The sequence below is a fragment of the Malaclemys terrapin genome, chromosome 4 (genome assembly GCF_027887155.1).
Source record: "Malaclemys terrapin pileata isolate rMalTer1 chromosome 4, rMalTer1.hap1, whole genome shotgun sequence".
NCBI classification, from domain to species: Eukaryota; Metazoa; Chordata; order Testudines; family Emydidae; genus Malaclemys; species Malaclemys terrapin.
The window spans coordinates 145,528,624-145,554,462 of record NC_071508.1 but is presented as its reverse complement, the minus strand read 5'-3'; the positions used below and the strand labels follow the sequence as shown (position 1 = coordinate 145,554,462).

At 44.9% G+C, this 25,839-nt stretch overlaps 1 protein-coding gene across 3 annotated transcripts; it reads right to left on the bottom strand.

The window, feature by feature from the left end:
- Window positions 1-1,375: 1,375 nt before the first annotated feature.
- GNPNAT1 (glucosamine-phosphate N-acetyltransferase 1) lies at window positions 1,376-11,888 on the bottom strand. 3 transcript variants are annotated; one of them, XM_054026700.1, is made up of 6 exons: window positions 11,809-11,888; window positions 7,463-7,659; window positions 6,022-6,084; window positions 3,870-3,997; window positions 3,540-3,601; window positions 1,376-3,032 (listed from the first exon to the last, which is right to left on the bottom strand). In XM_054026700.1, the coding sequence occupies exons 2-6, from the start codon at window positions 7,632-7,634 to the stop codon at window positions 2,885-2,887; spliced, it is 573 nt and encodes a 190-aa protein (XP_053882675.1). In that variant the 5' UTR covers window positions 7,635-7,659; window positions 11,809-11,888; the 3' UTR covers window positions 1,376-2,884. The 3 variants fall into 3 exon arrangements, with proteins under 3 accessions (XP_053882675.1, XP_053882676.1, XP_053882673.1); XM_054026701.1 differs by lacking the exon at window positions 11,809-11,888 and adding an exon at window positions 11,150-11,159; XM_054026698.1 differs by lacking the exon at window positions 11,809-11,888 and adding an exon at window positions 9,690-10,902.
- Window positions 11,889-25,839: the final 13,951 nt, after the last annotated feature.

The window sequence follows — 25,839 nt, the reverse complement described above, 5'->3', positions numbered from 1 at the left end:
CTCTGATACAGCGTGAACAGTACTTTGGAAAGCTTGTACCACCGTCAGAGCAATATGCATGAGCTGGATTTCTCCCAGTAAATGCGTTATTGAATATGTAATAGACCAAAGCCTTTAACTGTCTTAAATCAATATAAGCTAGGCCTATAACTGCAGTGCTCCCTCCATACTCTTGTACGAGTTGTCTTATGAACTTCTTACCAGTTATTGTTAAAGGGGAAGTAATGAGGGCAAGAACCATCTCACTCTAATAAGGGTCTGAATGGACTAGGTCCCGTAGATCAGTAGCTCTCAACCTTTCCAGATGACTGTACCTCTTCAGGAGTCTGATTGGTTTCATGTACCCACAAGTTACACTTCACTTAAATACAACTTGCTTATAAAAATCAGACCAAAGTGTCACAGCACACTAGTACTGAACAATAGCCGACTCATTTTTACCATATAATTCTAAAATAGATCAGTTGGAATAGAAATAGTGTACTTACATTTCAGTATATAGAGCAGTATAAAGTCATTGTCTGTATGAAATTTTAGTTTGTACTGATTTCACTAGTGCTTTTTATGTAGCCTGTTATAAAAGTAGGCAAATCTCTAGACGAGGTGATGACCCACAGGAAGACCACTGCGTACTGTAATGTACTTAAAGCTAGACGAAGTTCAACATCTGATTAAAGTTGTGAAGAACAGGAAAATCCACGTTAACCTGGTATAGCATAAACCAGCTGTCACTTCTGCTAGGAAGCTGGAGTCTTAATCCCAAAGGCTTGAAAATCAGGTATAGCTAGTTATAATCTCACTTCCTTATTTAAATGCCCTCTAGCACGTTCCAAACTTCATAAGGTTAAAGCAACGAAGAGAGAGGCTGGGGGGGGATAAGTGTGTTTTTGCACTACTGCTAGCTTTCTCAGCAATAACGTGTTCATTTTAAACTTGGCTGGTAGCGAAAATACATTTACAGTATCCCAACAGTTAGGCGTGCTTCCGTCTCACTTGGCAAAGGGTTGGACTGTTGAGCTCAGGTTTAGGACCCCCAGGTGGAACAAACAGGAGTTCTCCAGCTCCGAGACTGGTGAAGTTCAAGTGATGGATAGTCTCCAATTAGCTACTAGTAGTGTTACCGGGCTTATTTATTTTGTCGTCTCTCCTTACAGAGCTCAGGAACGGTAGTTCTGAAGAAAGTTTACTCTGCATCCAATATCCTTATTTAAATCACGGGGAGAAAAGAGACCATGATCTTTAACAGCTATTTTAAAAAAGGAGATCTCCAGACTAGGGAAGGCAAAAGCAATCAGGTTGTATCTAGACGATTATAAGGAAGTACACACACCGCTGGTATAAACCTCAATGCGAAACCCATTAAGGACAAGGAAAATATGGCAGTCTCTGTTTATTTTAGATTAAACAACGCTTTTTAAAAAAATAAATAAAACCTAGACATCACCAAGAAAACAATATATTAGAGTACTATCAATTACATCAAACAGAGCCCTCACCACAACTTAAAGTAGTCCTCAGCTGAAAAGAGAACAGTTTCTAAGGCCTAATTGTTCAAAAACAAGAAGAGATTGTTCTGTAGTAACCTTCATTACTCACAATACCCTATTCATAACGCTAGTTTTTATCACTCTCCTACCATATGTTACCATTGAAACAAGGGTTTGATTGCCATCAATGGCAAGAAGTGCTAAAATCATTTACCCAATGTTAAGAGCAGACGGGACAATCCAAAGCAGCATCAAGCCTTTGGTACCAGGATTTGGGATTTCTTTGCTAATCAGCAATTCAATATTGTGTAACCAGTTACCATCAGAGAAGAACGTCTATCTGGCCCAGAGGAATCAAGTATGGCCAGTAATAAGTCAAATGTGTTCACTGACTTTGAGCACATCACTGATACAGGAGGTGTTAACTCCTGTTCTTAAATGACATTAATCTAAATAGAACAGAAATACGGAAAGCCTTACTCAAGAGGAGATAAATATTTTGCACTTTAGACAACTTTACAATTTCCTTGCTCTGTGCACAAGCCACAAGTTTATAAGTGACTGCTTTGAATCTTTCCAATATAGCAACTAAAGTGCAGGACCTGAATATGTAGTCAGTATTCAGGTATATTTTAAAATGTCAACTGAAGTATGCCCAATAAATGTCTACTATAGCCACATTATATCTTCCAACATAATCTGTTCAATCTAATTTTTGGAAGCTAATGCCTATGAAACTTTCATTTTGAGTTTGTTGCAGCGGCATGAAGGAAGCATGAATGAAATGCCGCCGTGTAAAATTATTCACATGAATTAAAACACATTAGCTAATTTCCCATGGAGAACGTAGAGGCATCTATTAAAGGGTGTTCATTCGATAGCTGTTAGGTGGGTACTTGCAGTAGCATTGAAGTCTACGTTTTAAGGTTAGAAATAAAACAAGTTCCTTTTCTGCCTTACTGTTGTTATGTAATAGGGTGCGTTCCCCACCCAGTTTACATTTGTCTTCAACGAAGTACAGAGAGAAGCTCAACCCCCACACTACCTGCACTTTGGCTACCAAGAAGCACAAAACTTTAGAAAAATACAAGGCAAGAAAAATTTTGAGATTAAAAATATATACCTTTGGTTAAAAACCATCCCCTTTATAACCCAGCTAAGAACAAAAAAAAGCTTCACTTAGGCTGAACAGTAGTAAAATTAGTACCAACAGCTCATCACCCCCCAGAGACCTTTGAAAATGTCATTCAAATTGCAATTTTTACAAATCTGTTGTCTGGGATCTACAGGGCTCATTACATTTGCAGTGACAAACTATTTACATTTTCCATGAAGAGAATGAGTTTCTCCACAAGGTCCTCCACTAATAGTCTTTACAAAAGATAAGCTGGAAGTTCTTAATTAAAGAACTTTTGACACATGTAGTTTTCTTCAGATACTGAATATCCAAACTTTTTATAGAAAGCCACATTTTTGGGCAGACACTCGAGAGTAATTTTATAACAGTTCAGTCTCTTACTTAGTAACGTAAGCGTAGACATTAATCTGAAAGAGACAGAGAACACCAGTGGTTATATAAAATAGCATTTGAACATTGGATCAATTAAAGTTCAGTTCTTCAGCGTGAATGCAAACATTTCATTATTACTATTTGATGAGACCTCTCTGCAGTAGAAGCTTAAACTGCAATGACAGAGGCAGTTCACTTTTCTACATGAAATATTACTTCAGCTTTTACTTGGGGAAAAAAATGTAGAGGCATCTATTAAAGGGTGTTCATTTGATAGCTGTTAGGCGGGTACTTGCCATTCGTTAGTTAGTGAGAATTTGTTAAACGTGCCCCCGAGCACAATGTGACGTGAGGGGTGCACCCATGTCCGCACGCACATGCAGGGGAGTGATTTGTTACCGCTTGAGTCTAGTTATTGATCAGTACGTGTTCATCTGAGCAACTACAGCGTGTGTGTTAACAGATGCTAGAAACTGGATGTGGTTTCCGGGGCTCCTGACCTGTACGGTGTTACAAGGTAAAGACTGTGAAGAAATACTTACAGTTTGCCAAGCTGCTTTCCTCTGCATTCGTCACTTACTACAACGTCTTCTACCCTTCCTCGCTGAGGAAACAGATGCGTCTGTGTTCAGTTTACTATAGCACCTTGATGTCATTTTTCAGTTAAATTAACAAGTGAATCTCTACCATTGCATCATGTTTTGATCAAGTAAGCAAGGAAAACAGATCTTAAAATGTCTTTGGAACTGACATGAGCAGAGTACACTCATCTTACTCAGTTTGACAGTAAACTGTATTAACTATTTTTGAAAAACAATTAGTTTAATGTAATTTTTTTCTTTATAATTACAGACTGGAACGCACAAACATACCTTTGCACATGAATGAGTAAATTTATGTTCTATAACTAGCGTTGCTGTAGCAACAATCTGTCCCAGATTTGTATCTTCCACCACGGTCACATAGTAATCACCGGATCTCTTCATGTGTTCGAAGGTTTCTGTGGGAACAGGAGAATAGTAAGACAGTTCTAATCTATTAATAAAATATGTGCCTGACAGCCACATAAACTGATTCTGAAGGATAAATTCTAATTCATAGCACTGAAGAATTCAACTCCACAACCCAAGAGGAGATCGAGAAATTAGAAACGGACAAAACCCCAGGGTCAAATAGGATCTGTTTCAAATCAGGATGGAAATGGCCAAAAAAGAGTAGACAAAACAAATTCCTGTGTTCTGAGATGCAGGGAGAAGACTGGCTGCTAGCATCACAGACCCACGAAGATCAAAGTAGCTCACTCTTCCTTACAGTGACAGACTCTAGCTCGAAGCCCTATTAGTTTCTGTAGGCAGACCAATGAAAAAAGAGTAATGGGATGACCTGGGGAATTATAGGGCTATTAGCCTGACATTGATCCCAGGCAAGATAATGGAACAGCTCGTATGGGACTCAATGAAGAATTAAAGGAGGGTAACGTAATTAATGCAAACCAACATAGGTTTATGGAAAACGGATCCTAACTCAGGTCTTGTCTACACTGGCAAGTTTCTGCGCAGTAAAGCCGCTTTCTCCGGTGTAATTGCCGTGGTGTACACACTGGCAAGCCACTCTGTGCACAGAAACTCCTCAGTTGCAGCATTGCAAAAAAAACCCCCCACCTCAACGAGAATGGTAAGCCTTACAGCGCCGAGGGGACGGACGGACGGACACACACACACACGATGTTGATAAATTGGAGAGGGTTCAGAGAAGAGCCACGAGAATAATTAATGGCTGAGAAAACCTGCCGTATGGTGATAGACTCAAAGAGCTCAACCTAATTAGCTTAGCAACGAGAAGGTTAAGAGGCGACATGATTAGTCTATACGTATATACAGTATGTGGGACATAAATATTTACTAATGGACCCATCGGTCTAGCAGAGAAAAGTAGAACACGATCCAATGGCTGGCTCATTGCACAGGGAGCAGCTGCAGAGCTCCTTGCAGCCCGGGGGGAGGTTCCCAGAGGAACACCGCCTCCTAGCCCCTCACACTATGCCCATGTTGAAAAGTGGGGGTGTGTGGCCTCACAGCCCCCGGATCCAGTGCCGCCCCCCCCAATTCTACAAAGTTTCTGGCACCCTTGCCCTCATTCCTGCCCCTCCCCAGCTCCAGGCCCAGCGTTTGGAGGTCAAGGGGCCTTGGGCTGGCTGTGTTTGTGTGGGGAAAAAAAACACAGTGCCCCCTTGACCATGGGGTCCTGGGTGGTCACTCACTGTAAGGCCGGCCCTGCCCCTCCCAAAAAGCGATGACACCCCCCACACACCATGAGACCCTCATGTTTGCACTTCCAGATGCCCAGCTCTGACGGCAGCTCCTCCATCAGCAGCAGCGCAGGAGTAAGCGTGGCAATACTGCGACCCCCTTACAACCCTCTTTTGGGTTGGGACCCTAATGGTGAGAACACTGTGAAATTTCAGATGTAAATATCTGAAACCATGAAATTGACCATTTTTAAACTCCTACGACCGTAAAATTGACCAAAATGGACCGTGAATTTGGTAGGACCCTAGTTATACAGGAGGTCAGACAAGGTTATCACAATGGTCCCTTCTGGCCTTGGAATCTGTGAAACAAGCTCATTGCCTCAACAGGAGTAAAGAGAAGCCCCAACTTCAAACTGCAAGTGGTGATGGACAGACCATGACAAGACACGTTATCTTCATCCATTCACCTTCAGTGCTCACATCTCTAAAACTCAATCTGAACACAAAGAACTACAGTTTGTCCCATTTATGTGCATGAACGCTGAAGTCACCTGGGACAGGCGAATGAATGTCACAATGACCATGAGATCCTAAACCATCTCAAAACGCTGGAATCTGCCTGGAGAGGCCTGGGCTAGCAAACTCTCCTGTGGCATCATCCAGCTACAGACGTCAAGAGGTTCATTCATGATCAGATTTGCTGTCAACATCAATAACTTCCTGTTCCCACCCTTCCCCTTTTCAAATGCCAAAATAATGAATAATGTACTCACTGATAAACTGCTCAGGGCTGACAACTCCAGCTGCTGTCAGCTGACCCAGAACCTTAAAAAAGCCTGGTGCAGAAAAGTATAACAAAAAATAAAATAAAAGGTTAATGCCACATAAAGATAAGCAATTAACTAGAAGCCCAAAGAATATGGCTTCAGCATTTCAGGTACAAATTCAAATCTGTAAGTCTGTGCACACGATCATGCAAGCAAAAATAGCACGTTATGCCATATGTTGTACCCAGGCAAAGGAGACAACGTGACCCCTGAACGATTACTGAAACTGCTCCTAAAACGCCCCCCTGTATCCCTTCAAGATATGTAACGATACCACACAAAAGCAACATCGATGTGTTCCAAGTAAAGTAAAGTTTTTAAATACAGTGTTGAGATTCATGATGTGAAGGGACTAGACTTCTCTGTATGCCACCTACCATCTAGTTTAAGCTGCAAAGAGTCCTATGGCACCTTATAGATTAACAGACGTATTGGAGCATGAGCTTTCGTGGGTGAATACCCACTTCGTCGGATGCATGCCATCTAGTTTAGTTAGATGTAAAGAACTCCACATACTCCATATGTATACTTACAGAATTCTACATCTTGAAAGTGAATGCAACATTAATTTTGAACTCATGCCATAAGCAATGTTAAATGATTGTCTAATGCTGTAACAGTGAACTGTTTTGAAAGCAGACAAGAGACATGTGAATCAAAGCAAAGACAGAATGCTAAGAAACTGTGGGTACGACCTTACAGTCTTGCACGTTCTCAGAGCCTGGAGTCCAGCCCAACCCTGAACCTCTACCCTGCAATTAAACAGCCCCATAGCCTGAGCCCCATGACTCCAAAGTCAGCTGATGAAGGCCAGTCACAGGTGTTTAATTGTAGCGTAGACATACCCTATCAGGTTTACATTTTCATGGAGCCTCAGAGAAATAATCTGAATGTTGAGCTCTATTTTCAAAACAAGTTTTCCCAAGTTCCACAGCTAATGAATTAGTTGTATTTTCTAACATTCAAATGAATAGGAATCAGTGTATTGTTTTTTAAAAAGAAATGTATGTTACTTCTACAAGAGATTGTGATGAACAGGAACGTGTGGATTACTTGAAAGATTTGAGCTTTAAGATTTGTTTTAAGTGCATTCTAAATATGAGGAAACCGGTTTTAAGTGACCATCCAAGCAACCAGCAAGTATCAAATGCCTAAGCACTCAGCTACCACAATGGGGCCATATACTAACCTAGACCAGATAGAAGAGGTGGTTCTCAGCTATAGGACAGATTAGATTGTATTGTAAATCTCAGAGAGATTTCAAAGTGATTAAGAATGAAGTGAGGGCAACCTACTGGAAATAGTTGTTAGTGCAGGTTGCACTGTACTGTGTACAATTCTGATCCTCAATATTCATTACACAATAGGAAATAGAACTGGACTTCACCTCTATTTAAATCAGCAGTGCAAAGGGGTCTCATAACTAACCCATCCCCTGGATCTAAAGGTGAAATGGCAGGAGAAAATGTTGCTGTGTTCTGGCTCCAGTCGAGTTCCTGAAGGAGATTTGGGTCAAACATTGGTGTGTCATCAGGCATCACAGTTGCAACAGGCATCATGGCAGCAATGGTTGCAGCAGGTGTACTGAAAGCAAAACATAGATGCATTCTATAAAAAACATTTGAGATTGAGTTAATATTTATACCTTGTAATCCTGGTAGCTACATAGTAACATGATTTTATGTTTATACCCTTATTCCAGCTATTTACACAGTAACATATGTTTTCTCTATGATGCAATGAAAGGTTAATGAAATTTAATCTCCTATTTACTTTATCAGCAGTTGTACTGTTTGAACTAGAACCTAGCAGGATTTGGGTTTAAAACAAACAATAAAAGTACATACTTTGAAGTTCCTTAATGCATATTAAGTAAAGCCTATTTGAATAGCAACTTTATTTTTGTGCTAATGAATCAAATTTCTTATGGAATTAAGGTAACTATAGCAGATTTTGTACAGTATGCTTAGCATTTACATCCAGTTCAAAAAAATCTAGCACCCCTAATAAAGAAGAAATGCAAACATCGTACATCGATACAAACATCTGTATCTCAAAGCTAGAGAGACCACCATTTGGATAAGCAAAATTACACACTTTTTGCTCATAGAATTTTTTTTTTCAAACTATCCATTAATGGCCACACTAGTAGTTTAATCTGAGTCCCATCACATAAATATTTAGCAATTCAGTTAGAATCGCTTCACATGAACATACACACACACTCTCTCTCTACAACAATTTGCATACTTCCCCCCTCGTTAAATATCATGCCATTTTTTTTAAACCTAACACTTCTCACGTGATAATGTTTGCTTGTTTTTACAATCTACCTTGTGAATTTACAAAATCAAATGCAGTTTTTACTGCCAGGTGTAAGTTTTCACTGACTGTTTTACCACTTGGCTAATACTGCCATGGTTACAGTGTAACAACGGTAAATGATTAAAAGATAATATGAGGGAAATGTTTGTAATTCAGTGGGTGAGGGGAGGAGAATAGAAAATGGGAAACAAGGGACATTTTGCTGATTTCTCTAATTTAGAGGTAAATTATTATTATTGTGTGCGTGTATGTTGCTTCTGAGTAGCAGCCGTGTTAGTCTGTATCCGCAAAAAGAAGAACAGGAGTACTTGTGGCACCTTAGTCTCTAAGGTGCCACAAGTACTCCTGTTCTTCTTTTTATGTTGCTTCTGTAACTAGACTATCTGATGGTGTATATAAAATGAATTAGAACTCAAAAGACTACTTCTGAGGCTAGATTTTCTCTTTGTTAAATAGAGTCCTCTTTATGTATCTTCAGTTGAACCAAAAAGCCACCATTCTTCAATGCAAGGTACAGTGTTCATATATACCACTGGACATGCCAAAGGAAACTAAGTTCTAAAACCTATTTTATTAGGATCCTTATATTTCAAAAAAATGCCCTTTACATGAATTATAAGACAGTGCAACATCTCTGTAATACTGTCTAGGGGAAAATGCAGAATGTGTTACGTATGAGGCATTTTAATGGAACCCAGAGCACAGAAGTTTCAGATCAGAAGGCAGCACTGTAAGTACAACAGGAAGCACTAAATATTTTTCCTTCACCTGCTGGTATATGATGACCTTTACATATACGCCCTTTTCACAAACAACGATATACTTAAATGTAAACATCTGCAGCGTATCTCTCTTCTGGGTAAACGCTAATAGAAACTCCCCACCTACCTTTAAAAAAATAAGTACCACCATACAACAACTTGAATTCCACCGAAGGATCTCACTGTGCTATACAATCAAGCCTACTACTTTTATGAGGTAGCTAAGTATTATCTTAATTTTAAAGGTGGCGAAACTGAGGCACCAAGAGTTTAAGTGACATTCCCAGGGGCTCAGGAAAGCCAGGAATGGGAAGGCAGGTCTTTTGATGCCCAGTCCTGGGCTTTAGTGACTAGACCATGCCAACGTATGCAGAGGACTTTCAAGCTGTAACAAGTGTTTGAATTACTCTAAGGCTGACAAGAACTAAGCCACTGTAGCTCTGGTACCTCACATGATAGCTAATGTTATGCTGAACTAAATAAACCTGAGCATGCCTAGTTTTAGTTGCGGGATCATCCTGTGCTTACCCAGAACTCATGGCTGATCATACAATAATAGAGCTCTACTCGAACAATATTCTATGCAGAACAAAATTGGAAGTAATTTCAGTATTGTGTTAGAGAATGCTCAGAAGACACACTGAAAAGAAATATTCGAAAAGAGAACACCAGGAAAATTAAAATATTTTCATTTAGTATTAGTTTGATAAAGTAATCGACTTATATAATTCACAGCTACACTACCCAAGTCTGGCTGGTCCCTGGGTTTCCTCTAGAAACCAGTAGGAACTTGGACCAATCCCAGCTCAGACTGGGAAGGTGTGCAGAAGACCCGTTCAATATCAGCACACATGGCAGTTTAAACAGACATGAATATGCTTTGAAAAAGTCCTGTCCTCCTTTGCCAGAGATAAGGGGGCCTGGCAGGAAAGGGGCAGTCAAAAACTATTTCAGTGTACTGCAAATTAATTATTGGGACCTTCCTCTTCTAAGACCACGTTCTGCACTTGGGTACATGTGAACAATCTCCAAGGAAGTCAAGGGAGCTGGGAGCCTCCACCATCTGGAAGAGTTTGAACCACAGACACCTGCCTCCTTCCACTCCCTTCTGACATCATCCTGCTGTGCTGGTCTCCAGGAAACACCAGGGCAGATGGCAATAGAACTACAGTAGAATCTCAGAGTTATGAACACCAGGGTTACAAAGTGACCTATTAACCACACACTTCATTTGGAACCGGAAGTACACAATCAGGCAACAGCAGAGACGGAAAAAAAAAAGTAACATAGTACAGTGCTATGTTAAATATAAACTACTACAAAAATGAAGGGAAAGCAGCAATTTTCTTCCACAAAGTACAGTTTCAAAGCTCTATTAAGTCAATGTTCAGTTGTAAACTTTAGAAAGAACCACCAGAACGTTTTGTTCAGCGTTATGAACATTTCAGAGATACGAACAATCTCCATTCCCGAGGTGCTCATACTCTGAGGTTCTACCGTCCTTAAAATTTGTATTCTCACAAACAGAGCCATTAGTCGCCATAGTTAATTAAACAAAGCCAGGAGGGGAGTGACCATCTCTTTAGAGGAGACCAGGCAGACCTCCCCTAAGGGAGAGCGGTCCAGGGATCCCAGCCACAGGTGAACACTAGCTTAGCCTGCATGGAAAAGTTACAGTGAAGTACACCCAGGGTCAGCCTTGGGCTAGGAGGAAAGAGACTTCTTTCCCCAGTACTCTCATCCACTTGTGTCCCCCAAATCTGCCTGCCCCACACACAGTCTCACCCCAGCCCCCGAGCCCCAACCCCCTTCCCAACCATATGCTCCCCCAGTCCAGCCCCCACCCCTGGATATCCCCTAATCCAGCCCCCCTTTTCCCCCCATGTGTCCCCCAGCCAGCCCCCCCTAAACTAGCTGTATCTCCCCAGACCTCCCCTCCTGCACCTCACACTGAACGTACCCGCCAAACCCAGCCCCCCAGAACGTACCCCCCGAACCCAGCCCCCCCATCCGAGCGTGCCCCCCAAACCCAGCCCCCCCAGAACGTACCCCCCCAAACCCAGCCCCCCCACCCGAACGTGCCCCCCAAACCCAGCCCCCCAGAACGTACCCCCCGAACCCAGCCCCCCCCACCCGAACGTGCCCCCCAAACCCAGCCCCCCCAGAACGTACCCCCCGAACCCAGCCCCCCCACCCGAACGTACCCCCCCAAACCCAGCCCCCCAGAATGTACCCCCCGAACCCAGCCCCCCCACCCGAACGTACCCCCCGAACCCAGCCCCCCCACCCGAACGTGCCCCCCCGAACCCAGCCCCCCCAGAACGTACCCCCCGAACCCAGCCCCCCCACCCGAACGTACCCCCCCAAACCCAGCCCCCCCAGAACGTACCCCCCGAACCCAGCCCCCCCACCCGAACGTACCCCCCCAAACCCAGCCCCCCCAGAACGTACCCCCCGAACCCAGCCCCCCCATCCGAGCGTGCACCCCAAACCCAGCCCCCCCCAGAACGTGCCCCCCAAACCCAGCCCCCAACACAGCCCCCCCCAGAACGTGCCCCCCAAACCCAGCCCCCCCGGAACGTGCCCCCCAAACCCAACCCCCCCCCAGAACGTACGGCCACCGAACCCAGCCCCCCGTGGCGCTCACGCAGCGATGGGCTCCGGGCTCCAGCTGCCTCCGCTCCGCGCCGGCTCCGCGCCGCTCTCCGCACGGACGTGGCAGGGGCGGGGCCAACCCGCCGGCGGACGCACAGCCAATCCCCGGGGCCCGGCCCCGCCCCCCGCCAGAACGCCGGGCAAAGCGCCGGGCGGCCCGGAGCCTGAGTGGGCGGGGCGAGCCCGCCCCCCGGCTGGGGCTCCCCAATCCCTGCAGAGTCTGTCAGGCCCCGCCCCGTACGGGCTCTCCCCACGTGGGCACCCCCCTTCCTACAGAGACTCGCCCCCCCCCCGGCTGGGGCTCCCCTCCCCCTAAGGAAATCCCGCCTCCCCCCCCACACCTGGGGCTCCCCATCCGTACAGAGACTCGGGGCCCCTCCCTCTACGGGCTCTCCCCACGTGGGCACCCCCCTTCCTACAGAGACTCGCCCCCCCCCGGCGGGGCTCCCCTCCCCCTAGGGAAATCCCGCCTCCCCCCCCACCTGGGGCTCCCCAATCCCTACAGAGACTCGGGGCCCCTCCCTCTACGGGCTCTCCCCACGTGGGCACCCCCCTTCCTACAGAGACTCGCCCCCCCCCGGCGGGGCTCCCCTCCCCCTAGGGAAATCCCGCCTCCCCCCCCCACACCTGGGGCTCCCCATCCGTACAGAGACTCGGGGCCCTTCTCCCTACGGGCTCTCCCCACGTGGGCACTCCCCCTTCCTACAGAGACTTAGGGTCCTCCCCACCCACATGGGGCTCCCCTTCCCCTGGGGCCTCCCCACGCACAAAACTGGAGCTTCCCCCTCCCCACAGAGACTTGAAGACTGACACCCCCTGGCCCCCCAGATGGGGCTTTCCTCCCCCTACAGGAATCTCCCACACACACACCTAGAGCTCCCCCCACCTCCATACAAACCTTCAGGTCCCTCTCCAACCACCTGAGGCTCCTCCCACCATGGAATCGCCTCACCAACTCCCCCCCCAGACCCAGGGACCCTGTCATAATGTTTGGTGTTTATTTGCAGGCCCCAGTTCCTGGAGTCCAGGGTTTAAGTGAGAGGCTAAGCTGCTATTACTTTGAATAAGGCTGGTTTCTAGCCCTCTTGGGTGGGGAGAAAGCTATGGAAACATAACCCCTAAAGGCCCTGTATAGATTGCAAATGAACTCGACCCCGAGTCATTGTGTTTACATTTCTCCTTTCTTTGCAGCTGATCCCACCGCTTTTTTTTTGAGGGCCTGACTTGTGACTTTTGAGCATTTTGGATTAACAACACTGCATCTGTGGACCTCCAAGCACCAGAAACCACAAGAATACTCCACAGCCAGATCCTGGCATTGCTACAGCTGTCAAACAACCCCAACCAAATGCAAACGACACAGAAGTTGTGGAAAGGGGGAGGGATAGCTCAGTGGTTTGAGCATTGGTCTGCTAAAGCCATGTTGATGAGCTCAATCCTTGAGGGGGCCACTTAGGGATCTGGGGCAAAAATCAGTCTGGGGATTGGTCCTGCTTTGAGCTGTGGGTTGGACATTAACAGCACAAGTGGCAGCTCTCATTACTAAAGCATCAGACCCTTTTGAAATTTACCCTCTTTAGATTCTTTTGGGTGGCACTGGGGCTGTATCATCCAACACAGAGGTTGCCCAACCATCTAGCATCTATGTAGCATCTTCCTGTGATTTGTGCTCTATATTAGGACCTTAGGGATTTACTAAGGGAGGGGGAATGAGGTTGGGATGCTGGCAGACCAGGGGCTAGTTCTCACCAAGGCTTAGGCTCAGCCAAGCACTGACCAATTCATTGCTGGAAACGAGTCTGTTTCACCTGTCTGTCAGGATGGTTAAGATGGGTGTTGGACTTATAACAGCATATTTAGTTTTTAGACTTTATCAGATACATGATAAATTGCTGCATTCATTAATCTCACGATTTCTTGATCATCTGCTGTAAAGTAATATTTAAGTTTTTGCACAGTAACTGTCAAAAATGTTTGCTCTGAAACTGTGAACCCAGTCAGAAGAGATCATCTCCTGTTCATCAAGAAGCCCTATCAAAATTAAATTGGCCGTTGTGGGACATCACAATATGAAGACTTTGGCTTTGGCTACATTTGCAAGTTAGAGCGCATTAAATCAGCCTCGGGCGCCCTAACTCCTGAGGTATCCACACTGGCAAGGCACGTAGAGCGCCTGGACGCTGCAGCTGGAGCGCTCCTGGTAATCCACCTCCACGAGAAGCATAAAGCTTGCTGCGCCCTGGCTGTCACTGTGGCCGACGTGTTGCATTACTGTGCTGTGATTGGCCTCCAGAAACGTCCCATAATCCCTTGAAGTCAACTGGCCACTCTTCTCGTTGTTTTGAACTCGGCTGCAGGCATGCAGATATCCCCTTTCAAAGCTCCGTTTCTGACAGCCGGCTGCTTATCTGCTCCGGGACAAAGCAACCATTACTGTGGAATGCTGCTGTGTTTGTGCGGGTGTGAGAGAGAGAGAGAGAGGCAGGGTTTCCCCCTTCCTTCTGCCGCGGTCTGCACTTACAAGACAGCATGCTGACACCCTCTCTTCCCCCCAAATCACAATCTCTCCCCCCACATATACACAACACACTCCCTGTCACACTCCTCCCTCCCCCCCACCGATTTGAAAAGCACGCTGCAGCCACTTGCACGCTGGGATAGCTACCACAATGCACTGCTCTCTGTGGCGTTGCAAGAGCTGCTAATGTGGCCACGCCAGTGCGCTTGCAGCTGACAGTGTAACACACGGCAGCGTTTTCCCTGCTGCGCTCTCCGAGGGCTGGTTTAACTCCCGGCGCTCTACATCTGCAAGAGTAGCCAGGCCCTTTGTTAATTACCCCCTTGCACCCATGAAGAGGCTATCTCCCCTCAGCTTGAATTCTGGAAGAAGGAAATAAAAATCGCCAACAAGAAAATGTGTCATCTCTTTCGCTGTTTGGTCTCTCACAGGGCTGGAGCTACAAAACAGGCCTGGGTTAGACGTAAAAGACATTCAGAGCTGACAGCTTATTATAACTCGGTCACCTTTTAAACCTGTACCTGTCACTCATCTGTGTATATATGTTGCCTGCTTTGACCTTGTAATAACTCTCTCATTTCTTTTCTTAGTTAATAAATCCTTAGATAGTTTACTATAGAATTATCCTCTTTGGTGTGAGATCTAAGGTGCAAACTGACTTGGGCTAAGTGACTGGTCCTTTGTGATTGGGAGTAGCCTGAATATTCTTGTGATTTTTGGTGTAAAGTGACCAACTATCACTAAGTCCAGCTTGTCGGGGTGGCAAGATAGACGGGAGTGCCCAAGGGGACTGTCTGTGACTCCGTGGTAAGACTGTTATAATGCTTTAGGCATTCACACTGGGTTGGAGAGATCTAATTATAGAACATACACCAGTTTGGGGTCTCTGCCCTGTTTCTTGACACTCTGCCCTGAGGCCGGCACTGACGGTCATGAGCCGCTCCAGACAGCATGGCAGAGGTGTTTTTACATCACAGTGCCAACAATTAAAAATAAAATAACCATTAGAACTTAGACTTAAACCTGTTTTATAAGTAGTTGAGATCAGGTAACATGTACATTGAATATGAAGTTTGCTGAACAAGATCATTACAGACTGGACATATTCCCATGATGTGATTGTGATATGTGATCACACTTGTCTATGTTTATTCCCTCTAGTATCTTACCTTCTTAGTGAGTCACACTCGGTTACCATGGAAACAACCAACATTACTCAGTTTTAACTTGCACTGCCCAACAGTGACCAAACTAAAAAAAAAAAACAACCACCCATCCACCCTCTTTGTATGAGTTACACCCAAAGCTCTGATGCCAGAATGAGCTGGAAGGTGAACAGTTCATACTGGGAACTTCATGGATTACTCACTGGGTGTCACTTTGGCATTAAAGGTCCTATCTAGGCTGTGAGACTCTGGGGGCACTGAACAACTCGGAAAATGACAATGTCCCAATACCTAAAAGAAACATAGAAATTGTACCAATTGAACTAAACCAGTTTGCTTCGTTTGTGTAGACACACTTAAATCAAACCGAGTGGCTAAAATTGGTTTAGCTTAATTCAGTTTGTTGTAACTTTCTTTCCTGAGGCAGGAATTACTGATGTGAGATCGGTGAAAGGATTCTGTCCATTACCTAAACAACTGCTCTGACTGATCTGGCAATTTCCTGCAATATCGCTGGGAGATTTTATTGTACACCTCTACCCCGATATAACGCGACCCGATATAACACGAATTTGGATGTAACACGGTAAAGCAGTGCTCTGGGGGGGGCGGGGCTGTGCACTCCAGCAGATCAAAGCAAGTTCAATATAACGCGGTTTCACCTATAACGCGGTAAGATTTTTTTGGCTCCCCGAGGACAGCGTTATATTGGGGTAGAGGTGTAGGAAGCACTGTGGGCCAGAGATTGTGTGTAATTCCATGGGGGAGGGGGACCGCAGCTCCCCCAGGAACTAAGAACGAGTGAGGAAGTGCGGGGGGGGAGGGAAACGGGGGGTGATTGGGCAAATTCACTCAAGTAGTAACACCACCAGAGAAGTACCACCACCTGGAAAGGCTTGCATAGAATAATTCCAACTAGATTCTCCAGAACAAATGAAGGATTTTTGGATAAATAGCCTGAGTTTAAACTGATGTAGGGCCCTCTTTCTGATCCAGCAAACAGCCTAGACCTTCTGTCTGAGGGGGGCTCCAATCCTTCCTGGGAAGGGTTGGAAGGTCTTTGGCCTACTGAAGCCCCACAAAACTGATGGGTGATCTCTGACAAGCTTATTAGCATGCATTTCGGTTCGTTTATTGCTATTAATATGTTTTTCTGTAGTGCTTTCACCTTAAGAATAAATGTGCTTGCTTAGAAAGAACTGTGCGGTAACGCAAAACTGTGGACAATGATGCTGTTTATAGCCTTCAGAACGCTAGCAAAGCACAGACGCTGGCCTGTTTAAGCAGTCTCCCTTGCTGGGGATATCACAGTGTAGGCAGAGGACTGGTCAGGAGGGAGAGAGATGCAGGTCTCCACTCAAGAGAGGTGATGGCTGAGGAGGCAGGAGCTTTGCTGGACCACAGAGGGGAATAAAGGTGCAATTGTCCTGAACTGTGACATCTGCAGCATGTCGAGCTGTTTTAAGTAGTTATTGTTCAGGTTTGGCTTGACGTTAAACATTTTCCATCATTCCGATATTTTTGTGATTAGATAAGGAATTGTTCATTAAGATTTTTTTTTAAATGCCGGTTATGAATTAAGCTGAATTGATTCCAAACATCCTTAATCCAGTTTAAGCTTGTCCATGCCAGGGAGATGAACTGATTTAACTAATTTGATTTATGAAGAGATTTAGTTAAATGGGCAAATGAAAGTTGAGCAATAGAAAGGGGGAAGCATTTTTAGATTATTCAAACCCCTTTTTGTTTGGTTTTGTTAAATCCTATTGATCTTCAATGATTAATTAACATTTCGGAGAATGGAAACTTTTGTTGAAAATGCCACCCCTCTGATTACGGTGTGAGCACTAATGATATACATCCTCTGAGCCCTCAACAAGTCCTTCAGCAAAACTAGGGGTTATCAGAGTCAATATTCCTGATATATCTAAGGTAATCTCCTCTCTCCTGAATGTTCAAGCTTTCTCTATACATCATAAATGAGCGCATGTCCACTTTAAAAAATCCTCTTTAAAGACAAGCAGTGAGGCTCACAGAAGCCAAAGGAAAATTGCCTCTGACTTCTCTGGGACCTGGGTTTGGTTGTCATAGAACTAGGCAAATCATAGAATCATAGAAGATTAGGGTTGGAAGGGACCTCAGGAGGTCATCTAGTCCAACCCCCTGCTCAAAGCAGGACCAATCCCCAACTAAATCATCCCAGCCAGGGCTTGAGATGACGCTTTTCTGCTTTTCTGCCTTCAGTTCCATATTGGAACATTTCGTAGCGAGAAAAAGACATGGCTTTTCCATGTTTGAGGGAGTTGAAGCAAGGCGATTTCAAGATGAGGACATTACAAATTAATTACTCCAGGACATGCGGAATCATGGAAAATGTATGTTCTTGATGTAAATGTCTGAGTTTAAAATAATACCCTGCTTTATGAGGGGAAAACCCATCTCCTTTAATTGGATCATATGACACAGCGCGGTAAGAATGAATAACTCCTTGTGACAAACTAATTGTTTATACTCTGTTTTGGAAACAGATTCCCAGAGCCGGATATTCCATGAGATTATTTTGTTTTGCTTCTTTTTAATCTGTAATGAGTAACTTTTTATCTAGTCACACACAATTCTTGAATGTTGGAAAATATTTAAGGTCTATATTGTGACTGCATAAAACAGCTCAATCCGCTGCAGCTATTTAAGTAAAGGACAGACTCCTTTCCCCTAGCTCACATCAGTAAATCTTTCCTAGGAAAAACAGGTTATATCCACGCAGCAGCTGTCTCAAATGGGGGCGTAAGTCTCGGACAAATTGTGATAACTAAATACCTGCTATCATTTAATAAAGTTGCTGGGAAAATCTGGCAATCCTTGGACAAAGATCTCCAGCAACCCAGATGGCCATCTGGAGCTTGGGAAATGGTGGTTATTCGGGGCTTATGATAACATTACTTCAGTTATGAAAGAAGAAGAGCATCTGGAACATGTCTGCCTGTCTGGAAATTATTACCCAATCTTTAGCCAAGAAGCCAAATATAATTTAAGTATAGAGGAAAGGGAGGTGTTAGAAAAAACAGGTGTGCAGCAAACAAAATATAAATATTTCCTAGCCAAGTTGGAGAAGAGGGTATACGTCTCCCAGAAAAGTTCAGAAGCCTAAAGTCTCACACTGCCTTGAAAGGATCCAAACAATAATTAAGGCCCAGATCCTCAAAGGTATTTAAGTGTCTAACTCCCATTGAACTAGTTAGGCTCCTAATTCCTTTGAGAGTCTGGGCCTAAAGAAATATATGGTCTGTATTGTTAGGTTTTCCAACATTCGCTCACTAGGGCCTGGCAACCTTTGTCTGTGCAGAGAATTCCACTTGAAGGCAGAAGCACTGTTGATCCCAAACAGTCGAACAGCATGAGCTTGGCTTACACATCACAAGATTTAAATAATAATGCATTCTGGGGTTGTTTAATTGGCCTTCCAGTTTGTGATACTATCAGGTGCACTTGCTTCACGTTCTTAAGCTTTTCTCGGCCACTCTGAAGACTAGAAACTCACTTTTTTTAAAGTGAAAAGCTGCGAGTCTATTGTATTTTCTTGAGTCCGGCAGCTGGGGCAGGGAGAGCAATACCAAATATCACAAGACTTGTGTAGTAAGTGAAGGCCTAATGAAGGCCCAGTATGAGGCCTGAACCAAACTAAAGTAATGGTCAAGACTTTGCTAATATGAAGCAAAAGTTAAGCTGTGAGCAAGAGGCAGGCCCTGCTCACAGAAGTTGGCAAGGAAAGGGCTGATGTTGCATAAATATATATTCATTTAGCATAGTTATAGTATAAACATGGTACCAAGATACACTATAACCGGAACATTCCACAGATAACAGGGAACAGACCGACCCATCCCAATGACAGGGGCAAAAGGGTAAAATGATGGATAGAGTTGTTTTGATCGAACCAACAGGTACAAGGTGCGAGGCGGCACCTTACTACGTAAAGGGGTTGTACCTTGCTATGTAGAGGGGTTGCACCTCAATACGTCAGGAGTGATGTGTAACTTGTTTGTACCTGTGTATAAGAATGTGTCCCTGGGGTGGTGTCTTTGTCCGGCCACGGGGGAGGTGGAAAGTCCCGCCACTGAGCCGGGTCCTTGCCAAGAGGCATCTATTAGTAGTATGCCCGGTAGACTAAGTAATCTACGGGGAACTGCAATTGTGTCCGAGATCGCAATAAACCTGGCCGAGGGGCCTTTGTACCTTACTAGACTCTGTGGTCATTGGGGGTTCTCGTCGGGTCTGCTGTGTCAGCTATCTGCGCAGAGCTGGGGCAGCACACAGAGGGAACACACGCACGCAGCCGAGTGATATCAACAGGAGAAAGCAGAAGCACCACACCGGTAGCCTCTGACAACAACTTGCAATAAAATCCAGAGAGTTTTTACCACCGTGCAAGTCATTTCCTAAAGGACTGTACCACCATCACAGAGGATGTTTCAGAACACAAGCATCTTATTTTAGTCATTTCAAAGCCTTTTTAAAGCCAGTTTTGTTTTTTTGGTTTTTGGTTTTAAAACAAGTAGGCCCGGTTGTACGCATAGGGATGCAGGTCCAATTGCTCCTACTTTGCATTGACTACAATGGCTTTATTGAGCTATCAGGCACACGTGGGCAATTTAGTGTATGTCCAGTATCACAATGAGATTGTTATTTTCAGAAGCAAGTGCTCGGTTTGCATATGCACTGAGGAGAATAGCCTGCACGGGCAATTGCATCTTTAAAGAAAACAACAGGCTGGCCCTGTATATTTCATAGAACCCTGCTTTTGTTTGGTTGCCCTCTGTGAACAATGCCCAGCACTACAGCTGATAGCCATCAGGAACCTAAAATATATTCTTCTCCTTTCAGTAAAAGTGGTTTGGCTTTTTTAACCTCTCAGATCATCAGCTAGTAATGCATTGAGCTAAGGTGGTGATCCCATTCCATCAACACATAAGAGAACCCTCAATCTGCCAAGAGGTATTCTGCCTAGAAATTGCAGCACAAATAGAACAAAACCTCATGCACTCGTGTGAGACAGACCCTTGGAAAAACCTGAGCACAGTGTGGGGAGTTCAAGGAAAACGACACGGATTAGCTCTCTCTTCAGTAACTATGCCAAGATTTACAGTGATCACATTTTCCCTTCAGCAAGGGAAAGTGCACTCTCCACCGTGGTTTACCTCATAGAGATTACAGTTCTTAGGCATGTACTTTACTAAATGCTTATTTGTTACTGGGGAGTTGATAATCCACATTCTCTGTATTCACTGGATACCAGATACCAGCTGTTGCTGTCCACTGCAGCAAATATGGACCAACGATGACACAATCTCACCTTACCTAGCACTAGCATATACCAATGTGGTGCCTCCCAGAGGTCACAAGGTCTGCTTCCACCAATAGTGAGAGAGTCTAGGCATTGGGGGCAATTTGGCCAACTTGCAAGGACCTTCCTTTATTACTTGAAGGGTATCTCCATGCTTCTTGGTTAAGAGCTGTTGTAATAATTGGGTCTACAAATTTATGCTAATTGGGAGCTCAAGTGCGGGAAAGTGGGGGGGAAAATGCCACTAACCTGTAACAACAAATGTGGATGAGAAAAAGCGCAAAAGGGAGACAGACTGAACTAGTACAAGCAAAAGGCCTAACTTGATATCACCAGGGTGGTGAAGCACTGGAATGGGTTACCTTTACAACTAATTTATTCCCTTTTCCCCAAAGACGACAGCAATTACCATGTTTCAGAGTAGCAGCCGTGTTAGTCTGTATCCGCAAAAAGAAGAACAGGAGTACTTGTGGCACCTTAGAGACTAACAAATTTATTAGAGCATAAGCTTTCGCGGACTACAGCCCACTTCTTCGGATGCATATAGAATGGAACATATATTGAGGAGATATATATACACACATACAGAGAGCATAAACAGGTGGGAGTTGTCTTACCAACTCTGAGAGGCCAATTAATTAAGAGAAAAAAAACTTTTGAAGTGATAATCAAGCTAGCCCAGTACAGACAGTGTGATAAGAAGTGTGAGAATACTTACAAGGGGAGATAGATTCAATGTTTGTAATGGCTCAGCCATTCCCAGTCCTTATTCAAACCGGAGTTGATTGTGTCTAGTTTGCATATCAATTCCAGCTCAGCAGTCTCTCGTTGGAGTCTGTTTTTGAAGTTTTTCTGTTGTAATATAGCCACCCGCAGGTCTGTCACTGAATGACCAGACAGGTTAAAGTGTTCTCCCACTGGTTTTTGAGTATTTTGATTCCTGATGTCAGATTTGTGTCCATTAATTCTTTTGCGTAGAGACTGTCCGGTTTGGCCAATGTACATGGCAGAGGGGCATTGCTGGCACATGATGGCATATATCACATTGGTAGATATGCAGGTGAATGAGCCCCTGATGGTATGGCTGATGTGATTAGGTCCTTTTTTGTTGTTGTTGTCAGAAGGGGGTTGCGGTGCAATGAAGTTTGAGAACCCCGTGTTAGATCTTTGTCTGTTAGATTGAAGAGCCCATAATTAAATATTTGTTCCCCACATAAATACTTATAGACTGTGATCAAGTCACCCCTTTACCCTCCCTTTTGTTAAGCTAAACAGATTTAGCTCTTTGAGTCTATCACTATAAGGCAGGTTTTCTAATCCTTTAATCATTCTTGTGGCTCTTCTCTGACCCCTGTGCAGTTAATCAACATCCTTCTTGAGTTCAGTCTTTCAAGACTCACAACTGGGGTTTCCCCCATGGTTACAAGTTCATCCATTTTAGATCCAGATCCAGACTAGGCAGATCAGTGGACCTTTGATTTTGGCCTTGTCTAACAGGTCATCAGCGGACTCTGACCCTCCCATCCCTGACAAGGCTGGGATTTTGCATAACGGGAGTTGGGGAATTTGCAATGACCTCTCCCTAGGAATGCCCCAGGACACTTACTGTCCCAAAAGTCCACACTTGTCTGGCCCATTTTCAATATGGTCTTTTGAGCTCCCAGGCCTCACATCTATATCATCCTGCTCCTAGAGAGGTTACATACAATCCTGGCCCACAATAATACATTAACTTAATACAGGTTTCTGAGGAGTAGCCGTGTTAGTCTGTATCAGCAAAAACAATGAGGAGTTCTTGTGGCACCTTAAAGCCTAACACATTTATTTGGGCATAAGATTTCGTGGGCTAGAACCCACTTCATCAGATGCATGGAGTGAAAAATACAGTAGGCAGGTATATATATTACAGCACATGAAAAGATGGGAGTTACCAGTCCTTGCTTACAGACAGCCCCCTCCAACCTAAAGCAAATACTCACCAGCAACTACACACCACACAACAAAAACGCTAACCCAGGAACCTATCCCTGCAACAAACCCCGTTTCCAACTCTGTCCGCTTATCTATTCAAGGGACATCATCATAGGACCTAACCACATCAGCCACGCCATCAGGGGTTAGTTCACCTGCACATCTACCAACGTGATATATGCCATCATGTGCCAGCAATGCCCCCCTGCCAAGTACATTGGCCAAACCGGACAGGCTCTATGCAAAAGAATAAATGGACATCAACAAATCAGACATCAAGAATTATAACATTCAAAAACCAGTAGGAGAGCACTTCAATCTCCCTGGACACTCAATAACAGACTTAAAAGTGGCCATTCTTCAACAACAACAAACTTCAAAAACAGACTTCAATGAGAAACTGCAGAACTGAAATTAATGTGCAAACTTGACACCATCAGATTAGGCCTGAATAAAGACTGGGAGTGGCTGGATCACTACACAAACTAATTTCCCCTCTGTTGATACTCACACCTTCTTATCAATTGTTGGGAATAAGCTACATCCACCCTGCTTGAATTGGCCTCTTTAGCACTGACCCCCCACTTGGTAAGGCAACTCCCATCTTTTCATGTGCTGTATATTTCTACCTGCCTACTGTATTTTTCACTCTATGCATCTGATGAAGTGGATTATAGCCCACGAAAGCTTATGCCCAAATAAATTTGTTAGTCCCTAAGGTGCCACAAGGACTCCTCATTGTTTTAACTTAATATAGTAAGGGTTTCCATGGGAAAGAGCTGTATCTGTCACATGCATTTTCCCCTTTCCAGCTGAATACTTTCAAAATCTGGCTTCTCCTATTCCGTTCACAAATCGGGGCTATGAATAACTGGAATCAGTTGAGAAGATGTCTGTGTGCCCAATTTGCACCTTCAAGTTTCAGGAGTTAATTGAACTTTTATGGCAAAATAGTGTTCCCAGAATGCACTTTGGTGGAAAATGGACCAGGCTGTCTCAAAACCTCATAGACGGGGAAGTGCTCTTTCAGTACCAGGCCAGTTCTAAGGAGGTGGCAGGAATGAGCCATTTTAAGTTGTTTTTAGGTGTAGATTGCAGGGCAGATTTGTTTGTTGCATGAGAAATCGTGAGCTATGAGGCCACCGGCTACAAACAGTGCTAACAGAAGATTTAGCACTTTCCTCGTTTGTCAAAATGAGCCAGATTTTTGATGCAATAAAACAAAACATGCAACAGTTTGGAAGTAAGCAGTTTAAAACCTATTCACAGCAACACAGCAGTTTAAGGGAGACTATGTCACAGATGAATACGCTGGAAACCCCGGAGCGACCTGGGCTTCTTTAAAAGGACAGAACGGTGGCTAACTAGGCCATGTCAGAGCTTGCAAGGAAGCACAGGACACCCCCCACCCAACAATAATCACAGAGGAAGCAAAGAATGTCAATACCTAGTCTGAGGATCTTAGCAGAGTTGCCAGGCTCAAGTGATCTATATCTACATCACAGGGCAAATGCTTTCTCGCCTTATCAGGTGTTGTGCTTGTTCTGATAAGACATTGTGTTGTAAAAATAGAAGCGGGTGCCTTGTTTCTGATTTCAGAGGGTACACAGGGGAGGGGGAAAGATCAACTCAAATGCCCGTAAAACCAGCAGTGTTTTTAAAATCTAGACAAAAGTGCTTAAAATCTAGACAAAAGCAAGATTATGGGAAAAAACGGTTACTCACTTTTTTGTAACTGTTGCTTTTCGAGATGAGTTGTTCACATCCATTCCAATCACACCAGCAAGTGAACCTCTTCCACTTAGCTAGATAAGTGGCCCTGGTGGATGCCAAGGAGAACCTGCCTTACCAGTTCCAAGCACAGGAGCTCCAGTAGGTTTAACCATGAAGCTTCCATGCCGTGAAATGGAGGGACGGGTGGTGAAGGCGACCGTGGTCCAGGATGATGAGATCTGGGTAAAGCGGAGGCAGGATCGGGGTGTCCATGAACAGCTCCAGAAGCGTGATGTACCAATGTTGGCGTGGCCATGCTGGGGCCAACAGAATTATTTCTGCCTTGTGTCTGCGGATCTTGAGCAGCACCTTGCGTACGAGTGGGACTGGTGAAAAGGCATACACAAGGCGGTCCCCCCCAGGGCGGCATGAACGCGTCCGAGATCGAGCCCAGGCTGTGTTTCTGGAAGAAGCAGAACGTTGGGCAGTTTCTGTTGCTCCAGGTGGCAAACATCTACCTGGGGAAACCCCCACCTTTGGAAGACAGATGTATGACATCCAGATGGATGGACCACTCATTGCAGAACGACCTGCTGAGGTGATCCGCTAGTTCATTCTGCACTCCCAGGAGATGTGACGCCTCCAGGTGAATGGAGTGGGCTGTGCACAACTCCCAGAGCCTGAGGGCTTCCTGACATAGGGGGGAGGAATGGGATCCACCCTTTTGATTTAAAACATGGCAGTGGTGTCGGTCATCACTGCCACACACTGGCCTTGTAGTCGGGACAGGAAGGTCTGGTAGGCTAGTCCCACCGCTCGGAGCTCCTTGATATTATATGGAACGAGAGCTCGTTCTGCGACCTTAGGCCTTGCATTTGGAGATCTCCCAGATGAGCCCCCCAGCCCAGAGCTGACAGGTCCATTACTAGGGCCAGAGAGGGTTGTGGGCTGTTGAAGGGGACTCCTTTGCACACTGTCTGAGGACTCGAGTACTTGCTCTGTGACCACTGAGTCAGGCTACCATGCCCCAGGCAGTAGACCAAAGCAAGCCACGCGTGGAGTGGTCTGAGCCTCAGTCTGGCATGTCGGACCACGTAAGAGAAGGCTGCCAAGTGGCCGAGGAGACTCAGGCATCCCCTTGCAGTGGTGGTCGGGTACTGCCTGAGGTTTTGAATAACATCTGTTATGGCTTGGAATCGGGTCTCTGGCAGGAACGCCCTTGGCTGTACCGAGCCCAGCACTGCCCCGATTAACTCTATCCTTTGGGTCGGTGACAAGGTTGACTTGTTCACATTGAGGAGTCCCCCCAGTCTC